This window comes from Cadophora gregata (assembly GCF_030347475.1).
Source record: "Cadophora gregata isolate MNR1 chromosome Unknown scaffold_13, whole genome shotgun sequence".
Taxonomy (NCBI): domain Eukaryota; kingdom Fungi; phylum Ascomycota; class Leotiomycetes; order Helotiales; family Ploettnerulaceae; genus Cadophora; species Cadophora gregata.
The window spans coordinates 1,382,576-1,403,628 of record NW_026695936.1 but is presented as its reverse complement, the minus strand read 5'-3'; the positions used below and the strand labels follow the sequence as shown (position 1 = coordinate 1,403,628).

At 47.3% G+C, this 21,053-nt stretch overlaps 8 protein-coding genes across 8 annotated transcripts; 3 read left to right on the top strand and 5 right to left on the bottom strand.

Annotated features, from left to right (window-relative positions):
- Positions 1 to 267: 267 nt before the first annotated feature.
- Positions 268 to 2,968, bottom strand: APE2_1 (Aminopeptidase 2 mitochondrial; the record flags this gene model as incomplete). The annotated part of the gene is made up of 3 exons (XM_058497264.1): positions 268 to 453; positions 506 to 856; positions 908 to 2,968. 3 exons carry the CDS (start codon positions 2,966 to 2,968, stop codon positions 268 to 270), a joined length of 2,598 nt encoding a protein of 865 aa, XP_058353207.1.
- Positions 2,969 to 3,395: 427 nt separating this feature from the next.
- Positions 3,396 to 5,075, bottom strand: ONS95_003929 (uncharacterized protein; the record flags this gene model as incomplete). The annotated part of the gene is made up of 2 exons (XM_058497263.1): positions 3,396 to 4,857; positions 4,915 to 5,075. The coding sequence occupies 2 exons, from the start codon at positions 5,073 to 5,075 to the stop codon at positions 3,396 to 3,398; spliced, it is 1,623 nt and encodes a 540-aa protein (XP_058353206.1).
- Positions 5,076 to 5,632: 557 nt separating this feature from the next.
- ONS95_003928 (uncharacterized protein) lies at positions 5,633 to 7,409 on the bottom strand. The gene is made up of 5 exons (XM_058497262.1): positions 7,027 to 7,409; positions 6,682 to 6,908; positions 6,528 to 6,634; positions 6,324 to 6,477; positions 5,633 to 6,204 (listed from the first exon to the last, which is right to left on the bottom strand). The coding sequence occupies exons 1-5, from the start codon at positions 7,111 to 7,113 to the stop codon at positions 5,916 to 5,918; spliced, it is 864 nt and encodes a 287-aa protein (XP_058353205.1). The 5' UTR covers positions 7,114 to 7,409; the 3' UTR covers positions 5,633 to 5,915.
- Positions 7,410 to 8,549: 1,140 nt separating this feature from the next.
- ONS95_003927 (uncharacterized protein) lies at positions 8,550 to 9,779 on the bottom strand (the record flags this gene model as incomplete). The annotated part of the gene is made up of 4 exons (XM_058497261.1): positions 8,550 to 8,846; positions 8,922 to 9,109; positions 9,159 to 9,470; positions 9,584 to 9,779. 3 exons carry the CDS (start codon positions 9,777 to 9,779, stop codon positions 9,093 to 9,095), a joined length of 525 nt encoding a protein of 174 aa, XP_058353204.1. The 3' UTR covers positions 8,550 to 8,846; positions 8,922 to 9,092.
- A 577-nt stretch (positions 9,780 to 10,356) lies between these two features.
- On the bottom strand, positions 10,357 to 11,090 carry ONS95_003926 (uncharacterized protein; the record flags this gene model as incomplete). Its single annotated transcript, XM_058497260.1, has 3 exons — positions 10,357 to 10,630; positions 10,873 to 10,938; positions 10,993 to 11,090. The coding sequence occupies 3 exons, from the start codon at positions 11,088 to 11,090 to the stop codon at positions 10,357 to 10,359; spliced, it is 438 nt and encodes a 145-aa protein (XP_058353203.1).
- A 2,226-nt stretch (positions 11,091 to 13,316) lies between these two features.
- ONS95_003925 (uncharacterized protein) lies at positions 13,317 to 15,459 on the top strand (the record flags this gene model as incomplete). Its single annotated transcript, XM_058497259.1, has 5 exons — positions 13,317 to 13,583; positions 13,717 to 13,921; positions 14,103 to 14,438; positions 14,489 to 15,132; positions 15,187 to 15,459. The coding sequence occupies 5 exons, from the start codon at positions 13,317 to 13,319 to the stop codon at positions 15,457 to 15,459; spliced, it is 1,725 nt and encodes a 574-aa protein (XP_058353202.1).
- Positions 15,460 to 16,290: 831 nt separating this feature from the next.
- ONS95_003924 (uncharacterized protein) lies at positions 16,291 to 16,989 on the top strand (the record flags this gene model as incomplete). The annotated part of the gene is made up of 1 exon (XM_058497258.1): positions 16,291 to 16,989. One exon carries the CDS (start codon positions 16,291 to 16,293, stop codon positions 16,987 to 16,989), a length of 699 nt encoding a protein of 232 aa, XP_058353201.1.
- A 462-nt stretch (positions 16,990 to 17,451) lies between these two features.
- On the top strand, positions 17,452 to 21,053 carry ONS95_003923 (uncharacterized protein; the record flags this gene model as incomplete). Its single annotated transcript, XM_058497257.1, has 6 exons — positions 17,452 to 17,712; positions 17,758 to 19,006; positions 19,054 to 19,360; positions 19,411 to 19,611; positions 19,665 to 19,896; positions 19,945 to 21,053. The coding sequence occupies exons 1-6, from the start codon at positions 17,604 to 17,606 to the stop codon at positions 21,051 to 21,053; spliced, it is 3,207 nt and encodes a 1,068-aa protein (XP_058353200.1). The 5' UTR covers positions 17,452 to 17,603.

The following is a 21,053-nucleotide window of genomic DNA, read 5'->3' as shown; positions in this document are numbered from 1 at the left end:
AGCCCTGTGTATGTCTCTGACTCTTTTTTTAACTTTAAAACAAATCGTTGCTGAGATATCCGACGGTTAGGTGTATCAAGGTCATGCCAAAGGCCATCAGCTCCTGACCACATGTATAGGATGTGATCCACTGTATGTCTCTCTCTTGGTTAGCGAAGCTACCTGAATGCAGCTCTCTTGATCTTGGCCGACTTCCCTTTGGGTTTAATCTCGGCTTCATAACGAGTCTGCAGCACAAGAGACCGAATCCTATCATCCTCGGCTTGACTAAATACAACCAAGATACTCCAAGGCATCTCTGACGCCATTCATAGATCGCCAAATCTTCGTCGACCCATGTTTATAATATCTATTCTTGCGCAGCCATCCAATCAAATCTTCTCGGTCCCTTTCCAGCCAGGCTGCTCTAACCTCGATACCCTCAAAACACTGCTCCGCATCGGAGTCGAGCATCTAGAAGAAGTCAGTTCATCGTATTAGAAGTACTATGTACTGAAGAGCTCACATTCGAATCCATGCTTTCCAAATATTTTCTTGCACCTTCACTGTATTCTATTTTTGTCAAACAGTCTAATACCATTTGGCCAACTGGAGCGATCTTCGCTAGTGTCAACCCCGGGCATTTTGTCCATATGTCAGAGGCTATGAAGCGCCAGAGTGCATAAATTCCCTTCCTGTGTGTTGACAGTGATTCTAGTGCTGGCCGCAAGCCGACATCTGCAATTATTTCCGGGCTTGTGGCGAGCTGGATAGTCTTCTTGATGCAGGCGTTATTTTGGCAGTAGCCCAATGAACGCATGATGTCCTTCCTCGTAGATCCACTTGAGGTTTCGAACCTCTTCAAAAGTCTTTTGTACTACTCAGCTTTAGAGATGATGTCTTGGGCTTGCAAGAACGATGACCTCACCTCTTTCTTACCACCCCGCTTCAATACGATCTCGAAGACTTCAGCACGGATATTCGGGTTCAGCATCTTCCCATCACCAGCAGTGAAGTTCTCGAACATAGCATACGCATCAGCAACAACTCTTTCATCCCCGCCGGAATTCCCAAATAAAAGAACATTTAATCGCAAATCTTCCATACTTTCGTGATCGTTGAACTTCCCCTTCCAGTACAAACATCTCTTTACCAAATGCCACTGAAAATCCATAAAAGCATTTCGTGTAATGTGGTCTTCGAACAACAACCTTTTGGATATCTCTCGTAGTGTTGCAATTATAGCAGTCCAAACGAATAGGTTCGTTTCGTCTACGAACTTTTGCACGAGACTCAAGAAATGGGAAGTCTGTAGACCAGCATGCCCTGCGAAAGCAAGAGCAGCTGTGTCGAATATCAACCCGATACGATCTTCAACTGATAGTGTTCCCCTACAGACTTCATCTCCTAGTTTTTCTAATCTTGAGATCGAGTACGCCACTCGATAAAATCCAATCTGTCCAGGATTGAGCTTGTAGAAATGTAAAGGCAATTCGATTGTCTTAGACTGTTCGTCTAGGCGCTCTCGGAGTATTCCTTGGCTAGTGAGAATATCGAGGAATATTGGGTACGAAGTAGTATTCTCAATCTTGCTCAAGGAGAATGGGGATTGTGTAAGTGTGATAGTGCTATCTGCTTCACTCTCTTCCACGTTGATCACGGGATAACCCGCGTTGTCCGTCCAGCTCTTCATTACAGCACCAATGTCTGAGCCACTGATATGACTTAGAACTTCCCATAGATCCTCAGGATCACCATTCCCATACGCTTTTTGCCGCATGAAGCGACGGATACCTTGAAGGAATTTATCCTTTCCAATATGTCCGGCGAGCATTCTCATTACACTGACACCTTTCCCATACGTAATGGGGTCAAGATGTGTGCCAGCACCTACTAGTGCGTGAGTGAAGTGACTTGAATCAGCACATAATGCTCTCTGCATCTTCTCGGATACGAAGTCCTGCGAGGGCAATGAATCGAAAAGCCGTTCTTGAGCCATGATTTCTGCCCAGTCTGCCAGAGCTTCCTTCAGCCAGAAGTTCTCCCACGAGGACATCGTAACAAGATTTCCGAACCATTGGTGACCGATCTCATGAGCAATTAATTGGGCACAGGACATCTTCTCTGCCACAGTACTGTCAGGACTAATGAACAGCACAGCAGAAGAGACTGTCACAAGACCCCAATTCTCCATAGCTCCAACACTTCCTGGTACTGCTAGGATATCGAGCTTCTCCAAACCGCATGTCAGCCCGAAAATTTGCTCGTAAATAGCTAGTACCCGAGCGGCGACGTCAAGAGCATATCTGCAATGCTCTACTTCATAGTTCCGTGGAGCGTAGGCTCGGATTGGAATTCGAATATCATGATTTTCGATCGAGTTGAATTCCCCTACCGCGAACGCGAGCAGATACGTTGGTATTGGAGGTGTGCGACGAAATTCAACCGTCTTTTTGCCTCCAGTTGTCACTGAACTTTCGGACTCGGACTTGATGGGCATATTTCCAAGACATGTCAGATGGACTGGAACGACTACTTTGACCGCCCAGGTAGCTTTGAAGCAAGGTTCGTCGAAGCAGGGAAATACTGTCCTGGCATGCATCGGCTCGAAGAGAGTGGAAAGCATCCCCGATCTGTGAACTTCTGTCGTATGAAAGCCTATCCCAGTCTTATTGAGGAAGCCCGAAAACTTTTGGTAGATGAATATCCGTGATTTGGAAGGCAAAGTTTTCTCGAGGAGTATGGAAAAGGTCTGTAGCGTGGAGTCTCCCCCAGTATCTGAGACCTTGATGGGATCGCCTTTTCCATCGAACAGTGTCGTGCTTCTAATGGCAAGCTTGTGTGAATTGATGGTTATAACTGTTGTAGGTTCGTTGATCTCGACTTCGATAGTAATTGAGCCATCAAACGTTGCACTCTCGATATACGGGTCGATACACAACTCGTAGTGACTTGGCTTTAAACTCCGAGACAGAGTGTGGCGTCCCATGATGCTGCAGAAAATGAGGAATACAAATAAGAAACGGCCAGTGAAGACGACTCATCGAGACTGGGGGTTGGGCATGCTGGGTCTATCCCATGGCCTGGAATGGAACAAAGGGATTGGGGTTTCATTCCTTACGGACAGGGCGAGCAACAAGAGCATTCTCGCTGAAGCGAGGAGATTTCAAGAACAAAGCATCTCGCAATAGAATCAATCAAACATATGTTCCTGAGTTTGTTAAGTTGTATCTGCAACAACAATGATTCGGATCATTTTTGGAATCATGTGAAGGACGAGTAGCGTGTAAAAGTTGAAAGTGTGCTGAGAGCATTCATCTTGTAGATTTACAACCAATTCAATTGACATAGTACAACACATTCTGCGCCACGAAAAACTAAAAGCAACAAAACATTACTGGGACTTTGGCATATGATTAGGGAGCACCAACCAAACCAGGAAGACTGTCCGCCGACTCATCTGATTCTTCAGAGTCGTCAGATTCATCAAATTCATCAAAAAAGAAGGAATCAGACTCAGTTTCTATGTCGGTTTCACCGGAATCAGACCCGAAGCCAAAATGCGCTAAAAAGATTTCTTTGAAAGGGATTCCACCCTGACAAAATGGCGAATTAGTGCCGTATTCTCTGAACCAGGGTCCTTTTGGCATCATTTCGAATTCGTCCTCGGACTCCTCGTCGGACTCTGTGGAATCGCCACGTTCTCGAACACACGAGACCCAGCCTGTTGGATACTTGTCTGTACGCTCGACGACAAAATCTTCGAGGGCGTCTGTGACGGCTCTTTCTATTACCCAGGTTGAGTCCAGATTCTCATTATCATCCCAGAGCCCGTAATCTTTCTTCCTAACGTCTTCGCCGTGATACTCATGGAGCCCAGTGGACATTCGAAACTGTTCTAACGATAAACGAGTCCGGAGACGATTGCAGAGCGACTTCATTGAGCCCGTGTACAGACCGCATGCAAGGAAAGTCACACTTTTCAAAGTGTCCGACTGGGACGACAGATACTCCACATAGTCGTCCTCGTCAAACTCCAGAAAATAAAATTCGACTTTTCGCAAAGAGTGCTTCTTCCTCCAGCCTACAAGGTCGCGCAACATCAAGCCGTGGTCGAGGGTGCAGTCTCCACGTTCCCCGGAAGGCTCAATGAAGATAGCCTCAAGAGATGGCATTAGATCTATGAGCTTCCCGGAATAGCCTTTTTTCAGTACGGAGTTCAACGACGATTGGTTCATGGTATCACCACTGTCTCGATCGTAGCAATCGGGCATGATCCACTGAAAATCCCGGATATGCCTCAGAACAGCTTTCGCGCAGGCCATGTCACTCGCACTGAGGTTCATGAATGAAGGGCTCATGCTATGTGGATAAGATCGAGTGCCGGAATCATTCGTGCCACATAACTTCAAGTGATTGAGCTGTAGACCAGCGGCATCTCCAGCCCGAAGGAGGTACTGGAGTTGAATCCGCCCACAGTCCTGGAATCGGCATGCGTTCGACCCATCGAGGTAGTTGAAGCCTTCAGGATCGGTTACGTAGTGGAGCCCTAGTTGTTGGAAGCCGTGGCTTTCCGGATTGCTGCCATCAGGGTGATCTGGGAAACCAATCGTGACAGACTTCAGAGCTGGAAGATTCTGAAATGTATCTGTAAGCATCTTGACTCCTCGTCCAGACAACTCCAATTGTTTCTGGGCCTTTATGAAGGAATCTATGTGTATGGAGCTCTTGCAATCCCAACCACAGCACACTTCCCCGTCAACCATGTGTTGACAACCTACCCATCCGTTCCTTTCGTCCACAGGAAGAAGCTCCAGGCCAATTCGAAGCGTTTTGACGTAGTGGCGGAGGTGTGCTTGTTTTGAGATTTGCAGAAGCCTTCGAAAGGTCAGTTTCAGATTTGTTTTTTTACAATAGGAGCCAGCAGTGACTCACATATTCAGACTATGCTCTTGGATGAATATCGATACATGCCGGAACAGTATCGGGGCTGAATCTGACGCCAGGCTCTTGCAGGCAAGGCGCAAAGCCTTGATTGCGGCTTGGTCGAGATACTTCAGGATCTCGGTGGTCAATTCCAGTGGAAGTCGATTCATTATGCTGTTGCTTGCGGGTCCTATGGATTATTGACTCGGGTTTTATCGCGGCAGTGATGAGATGTGCGAGATGCGGGATGTTTGTTTAAATATAGGTGTTAGGTATGTTTTGAGACGACGCGGGGACGCGCCCATATCGCGCCGTACTGTAAAATGACGTACTGTACAGTACAGTACAGTACCGCCTCCCCTTCCTATCAGCTGCTCTGCCAAGCTTCTACACTGCAACAATTAAAACTCAATTACACTTGTTCTTTTTAGGTTACGAAATGTCCGAGACCTTACTCTGGCTCCCCAGATAAGTCCAAGTCGGATATTTGAGGGCCACTTACATTATCCGGTTGAGCTGGAAGAGTGGAGTACTTGGTGGTTGAGGGCGGTGGATATGCTGTGGACCTGTACCGTACCTAGGTAAGCTCCGAGTCGTGAGATTTGCTCTGATGAAGAGTTCACGAAACCACATGCCATGATCCCTCGGGATTGTTTATTGTTGCTCCTGTTTCAGTGCTTTGCTTGAGAAATGACTCTTTCTGAAGCGATCAAATGACAAATAAGCCAGGCTTGAAGATAGGTCAAGGTCATGGGCAGCTCTGGGAGGTGGAAAGCAATTAGGATCGGTAGGAGGTAACCTGGGCAGCATGACATGGAGTCAAGCTTTGTTTATTCCAGACCAAAACCACTTTACACAGGTGAGAATGTCCTGTCCTCATCCATTTCATTGGCGTGTTGACAAATTAACAAAAAAGACATGATCCATGCCCACAAGCGACTCTCTATTTACTTCGACGTCTGAAACCAATGAACATAATCCATCAATAGTCGAATTTCCAACATCGTTCCTCATACTCTGAACCTGAAGCCACCTGAATTGATCGCGCCTTCGACACGAATGCCCTGCTCTAACTTCCTATTCAATCTCACGAGAATAAATCGTTGTGTTGTCGCAGCCAAAATTGCCATCAGGGCCATTGCGCAGTTGACGCTCATCGCTGTGATGTATCTCGGCTTAGCGGCATCCGTGTACATATAACTGGCATATATAGAACTGGTGTTGGAAATTGCGTTGATGAAGGCGAGAGCAGCTGCTCGCTTAGCGGGTGGACGAGGGAGACTGTTACTGATCCATGCCCTGTGATGAAAGGGCTGTTAGCAAGTACTCATTTACTCATGTCTCAGGAACGCTTTTGGGAGTAAAATGATCTTGAGACACTCGACTGGGGGAAAATAGGCACTGATTGATCAACATACAACGCTACAACATAGCCGGTGTAGACTCCTGGGACCATAAACATCATTGCTACGTAACGAGGGGCCGTGGAAGTAGTTGCTGCTGCGAGGATGTAGGCAAAGATGGCAAAGAGAAGTGGGAGTGTTATGTGGAAGAACCGTTCGCCGGTGCGATCTGAGAAGAGTAAGCACTAAATCTTGACTTAGAGAATAAAACCCTCCCACCTGCATGCCACGAGTTCAGGAATGTGGTAATGACCGCAAGAACATAAGGAGGAGCAGTCAATAGTAGCGTGTTCACGTCATTCTGGCCAAGAGTCTTGACGACAGTTCTGAGCGACGTTAGTCAAAAACCAGCTTCCCAGCAAAAGAAGCTTACGGGAAAAAATTGGTGACAGTTCCTGCAGCGACGATTCCAAAGAGGAGGAACATCAAAACGTATGTCTTGATATCGGAGAACGCGAGTTTGAGCCCGACAAGGAATGACTGGTGCTCGCTATCCAACCAATCATCCTCTCCAATATCTTCTTCAAGACGCCAAATAGCAAGTTGCCGTTCTTCATCTGTGAGCCACGAAGTCGTTCTCGGAAAATTTGGTAGCACCCACTAGACGGCGGCTAGGTTAGTGGAGGCTCTTGATCTCGAAACAGAATCTTAGATTGTGGTGTAGCTATATTGCACAAAAAAAAGGGAGGGTTTGATGACGTCCACATCTATCACTTACAAAGGCTGCAATGGCAATTCCTATCGTGACGGCACCTTCGATGATAAACAGCCATCGCCATGCCCCAAGTCCATGGAGACCGTCCATGTTGTATCGAACACCAGCTGCGATGAGTCCCGAAAATGCACCGCTGATCAAAGCTCCTGAATAGAAGATTGCAGTTCGAAAGCCCAGTTCCTTGCGAGTATACCAACACGAAAGATAGTATAAACATCCAGGCTGTGATTATTTTAGCAACGCCGTCAGTCGGGTCATGGATGGCGAAGAACTTACAAAATATGCAGCCTCAACAAAACCAAGAAAGAAGCGGCAAGCAATGAGCCCACCGTAATTCTGACATGCTGCCGTTGCAGTAGATATAACTCCCCATACCACCATACATATGGGGAGATAGATTGCTGGCTTTCCGATCTTGTTCAAGAACAAGTTGGACGGTACCTGCATGAGAAGATACCCGACAAAGAGAATTGAAACCGATGTCTAGTGATGGGTCAGCCTGATTTTGCCATTCATATTGGGCAATTGACACACGTTGAATTCCACTGTAGACAGGCTCAAGTCTTCCATAATGCCAGCTAATTTCGCAGCTGCGATGTTATTCTAGCAAACTGTCAATATTGAAGGACCTGAAGTTCTAGAGTGTATCTTACACGGTCCAAGTAATTCATGATATACCTGAGCAGATATGACATTAGAACTTATTTCAGATTTGTGTCAGTAGGACAAGCTGGGAATTTTCGGTAGAGTGTTTTGAAGAACTTGGGTCCGTCGTAAGAAGTCATGACCTCTTACATTAGAACGATCATGGGCATGATTCGAAGATCCAGTTTCCTTCTCAACTTAAGCTCTGTGGCCTGCCTCACTTCAGGAGACATGTTACGTATGAATTCTGGTGCTCGGTGTTCTCGGGGAGCAATCTCTGCGGCTGTCGCTGCCTTCCCATCATGATCAACGTGTTGGCCATCGATTTTATCTGAGCTGGAATCGAGGTCGCCAACAGGTATGCCCTTCTCGAGATTATCATGGGTGGTCGCCATCTTGGCTAATAATTTCGGTCAATTCTCGAGACAGTTTGACAAAATCCGATGTTTCTGGGAAAATGGAGTCGCATTCAGGACAAAGAACTTAGTAAAGAAAGCAGGGAAATAATCAGGCTCTTTAGAAGTGGGAGGAAGAATTTGAAGAAGTGCTGCTAAACATTGCCCAGAATCGTCGGCGTTTGATAAGCTATGCCAATCATACCAAGGATAAAGCCCTCCACGTCAAGTCCGCGAATTTGGCCGACGACTATGCTTCCCCAGACTTTAGCCAGCCAGTTGTGGGAATTATTCGGGGAAGAGCCCCACAAAACGAGACCACTGAAGGCGGGGTAACCATCACAACCCCAGCCTTCAGTCTGTGATCGACACGGCTTTTGAATGGGTAGCCGAAATATCGTGTCACACGGAAAACGGAAAACGGAAAACGGATAACTGTTGCGGCATATGAACCAAAAAGAGATGTCATTGCATTTTGTTCTGCCAAGTACTCGGTGGGGTTTTTGATGAGGGCCGGCACCTCAGGCACTCGCTAAGGCCTTTAGTGAGAGAATCGCGCTAATATTCTACAAGTTAGTTACTTTCTCGCATCGCGACACTTTAAGTGAATATCCCTTTCTAGCTATTACAGGTCAATCTATTTTGTAAAGAGGAGTAATTTGAATCTTTAATGAAAGAAAAGCCTATTATAGAAACAAAGATATAAAGGTTGAAAGTTGGTGACTTTTAGTTGTATCTCGCTTATTCAATTTGCCCGGCCCTCATCAAAAACCCCACCGAGTACTACTAGCTGTCAACAACTTCGTGTCCAAGTCATAGTTAGCACCTCTTCTGGTGTAAGAGACTAGATGGACTTACTCGTCATTTGAGCATTTTGAGCGCAACTTATTGATCACTGCCATCGGCATTTCGACCTGTGCTCCGGTCCGTCCAGTTTGAGATCACTAGTCGTCAAACGGTCAGAAACCCCTTTCAGTGAAAGAGGGTATGTTGACCTACTGATTTCGCTTCGTCATCTCATTGATTTCTTCAGCCATCGCCAATGACTGTCAACTATGAGCACAAGATCCGACCTCACGTACTGAGCGAACTCACTAATTATTTCCTCCTTCTTGACGAATTTCCCGTTTTCTCTCTGCAGCTTTGCTTCTGCTCGCTTCTTCCAAGCTCTCTTTCGCCCAACTCGTGTCAGTGGGATGGGTCTCTTTCTGTGCTTTCTCTTGAAGGCTGCTTCTCCTCTCTTGATGGCGTCTGCCGCTTTCTTGTCTGCCTTGGCTTGGACCCAGGGCTTCTCCCAGTAGTTGAATCTTTCCTCGGGTTCGCCAAGGGAGAATCCATCATTGGGAACGTCCTCATCATCGAAGTCGAAGCCTTCTGCTGGGAGCAGGTCGTTCAGATCCGATACCCCTGGAAGGACAAAAAATTAGTGATGGAACAGTTATACGTTCCTGGAGAGTACGGAGCACAAGACTGCAGGGAAATTTGGGAAGTAGTAAATGACGGCTCTCCGGGTACCTTACAGTCGTGCATCCAGGGGGTTAGACCTGGCCTGAGACTTTGAACCGGTTTTGAGACACGCTTTCGACGTGGCGGGGTTAGTAAACCTGCAAACAGACCGCGGCCATTGGGATAATCGGGGGAAGGTCTGGTATACAGACGTGTTCGTTGGCTGGCCAGCACGTGTCGCTCTTCCGGGTTGAGAATTGGTCGTTGCATTACGAAATTTCGTGCTGTCTATTATATGATGGATGGTCGTGAGAGGGTATTATTCATGTAAAAGAGAAGGACTGTGTGGGCTTGAGAGATTGTGTGAATGCGTGTGCGTGTGAGAGATAGGGTGTGGCTGGACTGAAGAGATTGTATCTGGAAAATCAAAAGCAGTGGATAGTTCTACTAGGAGAGTTATATAGCGTTGCAGGTGTTGAGCAAGAACAGTAGATAATAGAAGGTAACCACAATAGGATAGAAAGCGACTTCTGCCCAAGAACCCATGCTAAAAATATTATTCAATTTTGGGACGGACAGAATTAAGCGAAGGGAGCGGATTCACCACTTAGTGATATTGAGAACTGGACTGGAATCATCATAAAGCCGCAAATTATTTGACATCAGGAGGTGCAGCAACATAAGCTTTATGTTCCTGGCCTGTAATGTATTCAAAAAAAAAATCCCCTCGGTGTATGGCTCAAAATGGCAAATGTATAGTGCTCACGTGACCAAATTGGCATAAGTAGATATGCTACGCCTTGCTTTGACCGACACAAAATTCCATAGACAACAAGCGAATGCACAACTATAGCTTCGATTCTATTACCAGAAGTTTTTGCAGCCCTTCCTTGAGGATGGAGTTCATTCCACTCGCCGCCGGTCTTCCACTCTCTCGATCGACAAAGACATGAACAAGCTCTCCCACCGACTTCACTTCCTCAACTCCGCGCTCAAAGAGGGCAATCTCGTATGTGACACTTGTCTTACCAAGCTTCTTCACACTAAGAGCGAGTTCTGCGATGGCGGGAAAGGCTATTGATCCAAAAAAGTCTGCATGAGAGTGAACGACAAGCCCGTATCTGTTGCTGTCAGTGATTGATTATATTCAAATCAGCATTTAACGAGGGAAAAGGTGACACGTGTTGAAAACTTTTCCAGGTAGTAAATTGGCTTGCTCAACTTCCAGGGAAGTCTTGGCAAGACTCGATGCACCAGAAAAATGGAGATATTTAGCCAATATGTAACAGTTCAAATAGCTTTAAAAGAGTCGAATTTCGGTGCTGCCTCATTTTCAAGAAATAATGAAAGTGGAGTTCCTTACTGCGAGGACGTCCTCGGATCTTGACCACATTCTTCAATCAGGTAGGTATTGACTACAGAGTCGTACCTGGACACTACTATCAGCCATTCGGCCGAGCATAGTTGAGGTAAGAGTGCTTACAGGAAGTTGTAAATCGAGTTGTTCATGTGATCGTACCTATAAAATGAAAGATTAACAATCGCAGCCATGTTCACGATGGATTGAGAGGGAGGAGGCATGTCGTTCGGTGGAATTTTAGACATTTGAAAAAAGAGATATATGGATTCCAATCGCTTACATGTCGTTGTCTGACCTGTAAACATCTTAGCTTTGATCATGACGTCCTTAGCTCATTACATTGCCTCCTACCATCTCGTTCGATACTCAAGAATATATCCATAGTCTTTTCTTCGCCGTTGTTTGAGCTCAGCGACAGACATCTCTCCTGATGAGTCTGCTTGTGGCCTTATGATACACACGTCGTGGGGGTGAAGTTCAAGGGTTCATGGATGAGAATCACTTGGAGCAGCCCTGCATACCGAGGCCGAGGTGACGAAGTATAGCCGAATACGCGCTAAGGCAAGCAGCCCCGGCTCGCCCGGGTTAGGAATAGGTAGGTGGAAGCGAAACTAGCGGCCGCCAGTTCCCGAGCAAGGCAGGGCAGGGCAGGGCAGGCGGCAGGGTACGAGTATGAAAGTAGAGGACAGTAGTAGTAGTGGGGGACAGAGATGGACCACTTCGTCCCTCGATAGTCGACTTTGGACACTTTACTTTCGAATCGATGCTTGCGATGCCATGAAAGGGCGTACTACCAAGCTTATTGCACAGCGTTGTCTGCCAGTGCCCTGCTTAGCCTCAGAGCCTCGAATTGTGATTTGATGGTTGATAACCTTCAAATCGAGTAAATAGGTACATGGTGACGATGACAAGACGACAGACGACCCACGAGACGGTGAGTGATAGTGCGACAGACACAATCCGGAACGAAAGGGTGGAGTTGGTTCGATACCACTATGGATACTTGTTACAGATCTGATGAACGTAAGGGAACCCTCCTTTTGCGTCCACATATTGCGAAGGCTAACACGGAGAGTGGACCATGAAGCTATTTTGGACCTGGTGATCATCTTTCGGTAAACCATGCTATCTCGCCTGCTGCTTTCAGGAACCGCCAGAGTCTGAGTTTGTAATGGAAGCTTCGGTGGAAGAAGTTAGAGAAGAATAACCCGACATTGCATAACACTTGGAAAGTCTCTTCGTCGCTGCACAGGCACATAACTCTGATTCTGTCATGGTTGGACCCAATCAAAGTTGGGCTTGAGTCAACACACTGCACGCTGGGGCCAAGGACATGATTCTGACGAGGATGCGGCTTACAGGAACACTTAAGGAACGATTAATGTGCTAGCTTTTTGAGCATGTTGAAACAGGTATGCCTTCGTTTGCACTGCCACCATTGCCTCCAACTGTTTGACTTTCTTTGACTCTTAGTCAGAGCGTGCAGCATGTCTCTTGCAGACCTGCGGTTTCTCCCAAGTCGAAGTCTAATCAGTGCTGAGGTGTCTCATGCGAGCCAGCAAATCGAGGGTTCTGGTGGGTTCAGATGGAGGGTCCTGATTGAGGGGGTTTTACGGAGGGGTCTTGGGGATCGGGGTTGAAGGGTCCAAGTGTGCATATCCACCAAAGCTTTGCAGATCCAGGGTTCAATCCAGGACAGCACCCGCAGTTCCACAGTATAAACTTGTCGCAGCTAGCAGTATCTAAACGCCTCCGGATACTTCGCAACTCGGACACGTCTTATTCCCATTCCCTTACGATGAAGGGGACGCTGTGTCATTCTTCTGAAGTGCAGTGCCAGCAACAGCACAAATATGCCATTCGCCCCACGGATATGAGGATCCTTTTGGCATTTGATTTATGGTCCCTCGCCTCAATCCGCTCAGGGACCCAATCGAGGGTCGAGATTAGACTTTGTGACAGTGGCTAGCGAAACTCTAAAATAGCGATGCCAGCACCACGTTCCCGATCGTTTTCGACATTTCCTCATGAAAGCCATGCCCCAGGCATTCTTCGACTAAGCTAGTCATCTCACTTGCTCGAAGTACGGCAATAAGTCAAGGATCGCAGGTCTGTCCGCCGCCGCGATACTTCCACTTTCCTTACTTTTGCTATCTGTCTCGTCTTGAAATGCACCATCATTCCTGGAATAAGGCTATCCGTTTCCGAGTGCATCCCGCCCAGCAGCCCAGTTTAGTTTCCCTTAACATACTATTATCTGCTAAGATTGGTCTCTTCTGTACTTGCAACCTATCTTTCACTTTGTTGCTTGGATCTGAATCACTCACTGCCTCACAACGGATTTCGTGGGAAAAGCCTGCACTCCATGGGTGCGTGGAGAACACTCTATCATACACTTTTCCGCGTGGATCTTAAGGACGGCAAGCGATAGAAGTCCATGAATCTACATGGTAGCATGGCAGACGGGCAGCCCTCCTACACTCCTTCGAGAGAAGGGATGGAAAATGGAGATCAAACAATCAGTAAACCTGGAGCGAAACGCAGAGGTACGGATAGAACGCGCAGCTCCCAGTACAGGTCTTCATCGTCCTCGAAAACCCCTTGATATTCGGCATTATCTGACAGCAGTAGCATCTCGCGCTGGAACTCGAAGTGTTGCTTCTCTGACACCTGAGCAACTTGCACGAAAGCGGGCAAATGATCGTGAAGCACAGGTAAACCTGCTTTTCATAGGTCATCACGTACATTTTCAAGTTCGGCATCTCAGGGATTCTTCGTGCAACTCCTTTTCCCATCCAGAATTTCTTCCTTCCAATCATGTATGCTAATCCACCCCGTGGGGAATAGAGGTCTATCCGTCAAAGGACAAAAACCCATATCGAGGAACTAGAACAACGGATTCGAGACCTGTCGCAAGACCAAGATGCCAGAGATTTTGAACAAATTAAGAGACGGAATGCAGAGCTTGAAGAGGAGCTGAGGCAGCTCAAAGAGTTACTAGGACGGTCAGATGGCAGTATCGCTTCATCTCCAGAGCTGACCCCCTTGTCGTGTAAGTACCATAATATTTCCAGTTTCAGGGAGGGCGGAGGCGTCGCATAGTGGAGAACATCGAATGATAGCTCGCTACGACCGTCCCAGCCCTTATCCCTCATCGCAAGCCTCATGTCGTGATTCAAATATGCGTAATCATATCAAACTGATCGATCGAACTAACTTTCGGTGAGATAAAGCCAGGTATGGCATGGATATCGTGGAAGAAGCCCATCCATTGGCATACTCTCCAAGCTGGAGTACACAAAATATTGGGGGACCTGGCTCGCCATATACGTCTTTCCCAACCACAAGCGCAGGCGACCTACTATCCTCGTTTGCCTCAGACCATTCAGGATTGCCATCTGGTTTCTCGGATCCAGGAAGTGCACGAAGCGAAACATTCAATGAAGCAGATATAGCGTACAAGGACCTCACAAGCTCACCAACAGTGCCGGCTTCTATCAATCGCAGAGGTGCAAGCAACTCTAGGCCACAGTTCGGCCGAAGCAGATCGTATCCACATGGACGATTTGGTAAAACATATTCATAATTTTCAATGGGCTCTTACTGACTTTGTCGCAAGGGATGCCAACAAACAACGCGCCATTGAGGATGACCGGCGGTGTAAATGGAATCGGTCCGTCACCGCTGGCGGGCCAGCCTATATCTCCTGTGAACAGGTCACTAATGATGAATGTTAATGGACAGCGCCAGCCTCCACCTCCGACAAGCCATCCTTTGACCTTGAATCAGAACAAGCCTCGTTTGGACTCAAATGTCCCGCCACAACAGAACGGCACAGCGTATGGAATGTCTGAACCTATGAGCAACGGGGCTGGTCATCACGCTTGGGAGCTTTCCCTGCAATTTTTGCCCCCTACAGGACCAGTCGACAGCATTCTCATCAGCCTTCTACAGCGTCAAAGGAGTATCGCTACTCAGAGTACACCTGGCAGTCTGCTCGTCGGACCATATCATCCTGATCTGAGAGCTCTCCTGAATCCGGAAATGTCTAATAATATCCACCCTGTGGCTTCAATTGTCTCCAATCTTTTTCAGAGAATCGAGTACACTGGGTTTGCTGAGAAAGCTGCGGCGTTGTTCCTAGTGTATCACTTTGTGCAGTGGCAAATTTTGCCCTCACTAGAAACTTATCAGAACTTGCCAGACTGGTTCTGCCCACGGCCCTCGCAAATGATCACAGCACATCCCTTCTGGACTTCACTTGTATGGCTGCTTCTACAACGACAGAATTGATGTGGATACTGACTCGTAATATAGGCAATCTGGGGAGAACTTCGAGATGTCATGGTCGGAGACCAAGAGAAATATGCGACGGAAGAATTTATGAATTTGTATCAGAACTGCATTAGTGTGAATTGGCCATTCCGAGACGAAGACATACTGATGTTTGTTGGAGAGGAAGTGAGGGTGACCGATGCCTTCATTCGCCATATCGAAACCCAAGCCAACTGGAGCTTGAGCGAGCCGTTTCAGCGAAGATACCCGGAGTTGAGGGACGTTTGCAGGTTTGCCGAAGGTTCTGCTCCATAGATGAGCAACGATCATTAATGACGTACTTGAAATGGGTTAGAGAAAAATCAAGGCGGTTTTAGCGATGGGACTCTTGGGCCTGGCTGAATGGGAAACAAGCAATATATCAAAGGAGTTGGGGTCTGTGCCGAATAGAAAACAAATTGTTAACAAATATTTGCTTCGTGCACAATAGACGCAATTGTTAATAGAGTACAACCCAGCAATCCCTGCTTCACCACCAGTAGCGAAGCAACTAATGCAGTCAGACATCTTCCAGCTGCTGGCTGCGGACTATTTGCTTCCCCTCTTCTTTGTTGCACAGTGCTCTCTCATGTTATTGGCTTGCGACCACCCCACGGCTTCACGGGTTCATCTTTAGCCGCAAGGTCCTGTCCCATCTCCAAGTTGTTCCTCAAATCTCTTCCAACGGAACAGGAAGTCCTTTTATGCAGGAGAACCGACAGTCCATCGAATTTACTATTGTTACAGCTGCCAGATTTGGTTCACGATGTATGGTGAGCACAGCAGAGAAAAGTTCTAGCATTCAAATTAGTCCCACTCCTTCGAGGCTTGGGGATTCCCTCCACTCTGATCAGTAATACTGAGGTGGGTAACTGGCCAATAATTGCTTCCCAAGGCTACACAACTTCGCGTGGTTATTGCTAACACTTCAGGCAGGAGCACATCTCGCAAGATCGATGCATTTGTCAAGCAGCTTGACATCACCACGCGCATAGTTCGATATCTAATGCAAGTTTCGTCAATATCTATCTTCTTAGGCAACAGATTCGGCCAAACTCAACACATTCCAAAAATCTCACCCGAGATCAAAACCATCACCTATCCAAAATGACATCCTCACTTCCACCCTTCCATCTCCTCAATGCCCCAGACACTCGTTTGCCCGGTCCGTCATCCACATCTTTCACCCTCACCCCACCTTTAACATCCATGACGGACATATGGCGCAAACCCGGCCCACCAGAAATAAACACATTTAACGCCCCAGTGATCTACAAAATCATCAACCTCGCCACCTTCCAACGTGTCCGAGTAACCCTCGCAGGAGCATGGGACACGCTCTATGATCAGGGAGGGCTTGTTCTCATCGTTCCTGACCCAGAATGCTCTCAGAACGACGCAACTGAAGCGGCCCGGAATGGCCAGTGGGTGAAAAGTGGAATTGAATTCGTGGACGATGCCCCAAAAGTTGGTTCGGTAGCCTGTGATCGTTGGGCCGATTGGAGTCTTGTGACTGAAGGGATTGTTCCAGCATCTGGAGGAGAAGCAAACTCAACTCAGGTTACGATTGAAATGGAAAGGAGACCGACTGACGATACCCTTTGGGTTTACGTCGTCCAGGACGGCAAGAGGTCTGGGGTGAGGGAGGTGACTTGGTTATTGAGTCTCGCTAAGGATGAGGATGGAAAGCCGAAGGACATAGAGGCTTGGGTTGGTGTCTATGCTGCTACACCTACAATTGTTGAGGACGCGAAGCCGCTGAATGTCAAATTTGAAGGGTTTGAACTTGAGCTGAGGGAGCTTTAGTCAAGCGACGGCCCTGATCTATTCGAGCTGGAATTGGGTAGGATGATGACTATTTTCCTAGTCCTTGATTTCGAGTGGAGAGAGTAACTGGCGAGCAAGATACTTATGAGGAAGCTCTTGTCTGCCTTTGTAAAGTCAGCAATCGACATTGAGAAGAAGTAACACTTCAAGGAAATTCAATATTCCACATATCATAAAGTTTCCTGCCGTAATTGAAGTAACTAGACTGAATCGTCCAAACATCGTTGATATCCCAAGGTTAGACAAATACAATACTAGACAGTCAGTATATACCTAGTTGCTATCGCCGGGCAGATGCAAAATGCCTTGGCTTGTGAAGAGGGAGTGATACAGTAACCACATGGACCAGTAGATGATTCAGCCGCATAGGAAGCATTCTGTTATCAAATACGATGTCCGACTTCCCAAATTATCAATACTTCTTGTCAAGAAGATAAAAATCTGGACTCTATCTCGGAATAGCAATTTTTGAGCCTCTCTTCACGAATCTAGGGCGGACCCCGTGACTTGGTGTCAGACTTCAAAGTCGCGTCGCACCCCCCCATAAGTTCATTCGAGACGCGACTAATACCATCCAATGCATCCAAGCCCCCATGGCGCACGCAAATGATCAGGTTGATGGGTACACTGAAGATGGTGATGAAGTTACTACGCCGGAGGAAAGAGGCACAGCTATGATAGGCACGGATGAGTACATCAAGCGTTCGTCGACCCTGCTATCTCTCAATGCCACTGACAGTCCCGTAGTCGTGCGACGCAGGTCCCATACAGACACAGAATCCGATATCGACACGGCAGGTATTGCGCCTTCTGATTTCAAGAAAGGAAAGCGAAAATCAGGGGAACGAGTTGAGTGGTCTTCGAGCGAGGGAGAAGATGCCTACGAGAAATTCAAGAACAGGAAAGCCGCGAAGAGAAAGAAACTGGCAGCGAACAAGAAGAGATTGAAGGAGAAAACAAAGGAGATAGTAGAGGGTAGAAAGAAAGCCAAGAGTAATGGAGAGCCATCGAAGAAAGAACGGATGTGGGGAGACGAGTCTGAATACGAGATGCTGGATGACGAGATCCCCGAATACTTGAAGAAACGCCGGAAGGAGTTTGATGTGGACCACACCCAACGCCACGAGGATGCTTTGAAGGTTCCGCCAAGGTACGAGGATATTTACTTCTCGGACGATGAGAGAATTGCGGAACTTGCTGAGCGTCCGGATTTCCCACCATCTGTGGCGCTGTCCAGAGAATATAAGGATATTGAATTACCCCATTCAGCAGGAGTTATCCCAGCTTCTATCGCTCAATACCTGAGAGACTATCAAGTCACTGGCGCTGGGTTCTTACATGAACTATTCGTCTACCAGAAAGGTTTGATTCAAATTTGGAAGTCTCAGGTCCAAAGACTAACAGCAAATTTAGGTGGCCTTCTCGGTGATGATATGGGTTTGGGTAAGACTGTCCAAGTTGCTGCATTTTTGACTGCAGCTTTTGGTAAGACCGGAGATGAAAGGGATGCGAAACGCATGCGGAAGATGAGAAGAGCCTCAGGCAAGCGATGGTATCCCCGTGTTCTGATCATCTGCCCAGGATCGCTGCTTGACAATTGGAAGAATGAACTTGAGCGATGGGGATGGTGGCATGTCGATAAGTACTATGGTAATAGAGGCGAAAGAGAATCTGTTGCACAGGCCGCCAACTCCGGCCGTCTGGAAGTTGTCATCACTACCTACACAACATATAGAAACCACATGGAAAAGCTGAATCAGACCGAGTGGGATTGTGTAGTTGCCGACGAATGTCATCAGCTGAAGGAGCCGTCTGCTGAGACTACCAAAGCCATGAATCAAGTCAATGCGTTATGTAGAATCGGGCTCACCGGCACGGCCATTCAGAACAAATATGATGAGCTTTGGACCTTACTTAACTGGACCAATCCAGGCAGATTTGGTCCCTTGTCAACATGGAAGTCCAGCATCAGCGTTCCCTTGAAGATGGGTCAGTCGTACGTATTCTTAGTCTTCACTCCTCTATTAATGCTAAATCCAGTAGACATGATTGTACCAATCATCAACTCAAACAAGCTAGGCAAACTGCTGAGAAACTTCGCGACAATCTCCTACCTCAATTCTTTCTTCGCAGAATGAAATCCCTCATCGCTCACCAGCTCCCAAAGAAGACAGACAAAGTCGTATTCTGCCCCATGACGAGTCTCCAGAAGGAAGCATATGAACGCTTTCTTGAGAGCTCTCTCGTGGAAACTGTCAGAACGTCAGGGGATGTATGTGATTGTGGTAGCGAAAAGAAACGCGGATGGTGTTGTTACGGCACCATTCCAGGGTCAGACACATCCTGGCGGGTAACATTCCCCTCACATACTTCCTGACCAAGTCGCTTACTCTTTTACAGGCCATGGTGTTCCCAGTTATTATCACTCTTCAAAAGCTATCTAACCATCTCGCTATTTTGCTGCCCAGAGCTGATGACCCACCTGAGAAACGAGAGCGGGATTTGGAATATCTCAAAGGCATGCTTCCAAATCACTGGAGAGAGCTTTACGAAAATCGTGGATCTTTGGCGACGCTGTCCAATCCAGAATTCTGTGGAAAGGTTGGCCTTCTGCCCTTCTCTCTCTTCGGATCTTGCACTAACCTTTTTATCAGTGGGCGATCCTCAAGAAACTTCTCAAATACTGGCATGAGAATGGGGATAAAGTCCTCATATTCTCGCATAGTGTCAGGTTATTGGAGTTGCTGCAATACTTGTTCAACAATACCAGCTACACTGTCAGCCTCCTGAGCGGCAAGACCAAAAATGAGGATCGTCAGAAGCTAGTCGACATTTTCAATGCCGATCCCAACCAGTTCGTGTTCCTGATCTCAACCAAGGCTGGAGGTTTGTAATCCTTGAAAATACCACCATTTATTTTACTAACTTCTGTAGGGGTTGGCTTGAACATCACCAGTGCCAACAAAGTAGTTATCTTCGACCCGAATTGGAATCCCAGCTATGACCTGCAGGCTCAAGATCGAGCGTACCGAATAGGACAACTACGGAACGTCGAGGTCTTTCGTCTGGTGTCTGCTGGTACCGTTGAGGAGATTGTGTACGCTCGACAGATCTACAAACAACAACAAGCGAACATAGGGTACACTGCCTCAACTGAACGTCGCTACTTCAAAGGTGTCCAGAACATGCCTACTCAGAAGGGTGAAATCTTCGGCTTGGATAATCTCCTCACGTTCCACGCAGATAATGTTGTGCTTCGGGATATCGTTAACAAAACCAACGTTGCAGAGGCCAAACGAGGTGTAGCGATCTTGGATTTCGACATGGATGATGCGGCAAATGACGAGGACAACCCCCTCAAGGTTGATGATCTTGATGATGAAGATGGGGCTATGAGCCAACTTGCAGCTCTCCTGACGGAGGATGACTCGAAAAAGAAAGCCAAGCCAAGACCGAAAACAGACCCAATACAGGCAATCCTCGCTGCTGCTGGGGTCGAATACACGCATGAGAACTCGGAAGTCGTTGGCTCGTCCAGAGTAGAAGCAGAACTGAGTCGTCGCGCTGTGGAGACCGGCAACGATGCGGAGTATGGCGAGCAAAGACTTTTTGATGACTCACAAACTGGAGATACTAGTCCCGGCCGAATCCAGTACAAGTATCACCCACCTAATGAAGTAAAGCTTAGGCAATTTTGTACGATGGCCAAGGAATTCGGCTTTAGTAGTGCAACGGAGTTTGCATTCGCTGTGGAGGGCATGACGCAGAAGCAGAGAACGTACTGTTTGGAGAGATTTTACCTTAAGAGAAAAGAACGTATGGTGGAGTTGGAGCTGAACGAGAGCCGACTGGAGGGCGATGGCAATGCTCCCAGATTCGATATGGATGCAGAGATGGAAGCGGAATTAGAGGAGGCTCGGGCTGTGGAGTCAATGGCTGTGGAATCATTGGCTCTTGAATCAAGCATTATGAAAATGAAGACTGTGACGGCGGCCGTTCCAGCGGACGTGGAGACAGAAGACGATGATGACGATGAATTATGA

Bases quoted from the DNA above. Each gene is read 5' to 3' on its own strand.
- ONS95_003928 (XM_058497262.1), bottom strand. From the start codon at position 7,113: ATGGACGGTCTCCATGGACTTGGGGCATGGCGATGGCTGTTTATCATC. The intron at 6,909-7,026 runs GTAAGTGATAGA...GCCGCCGTCTAG, and splicing joins GAATTGCCATTGCAGCCTTT to TGGGTGCTACCAAATTTTCC. The intron at 6,478-6,527 runs GTGGGAGGGTTT...TACTCTTCTCAG, and splicing joins CCTGAACTCGTGGCATGCAG to ATCGCACCGGCGAACGGTTC.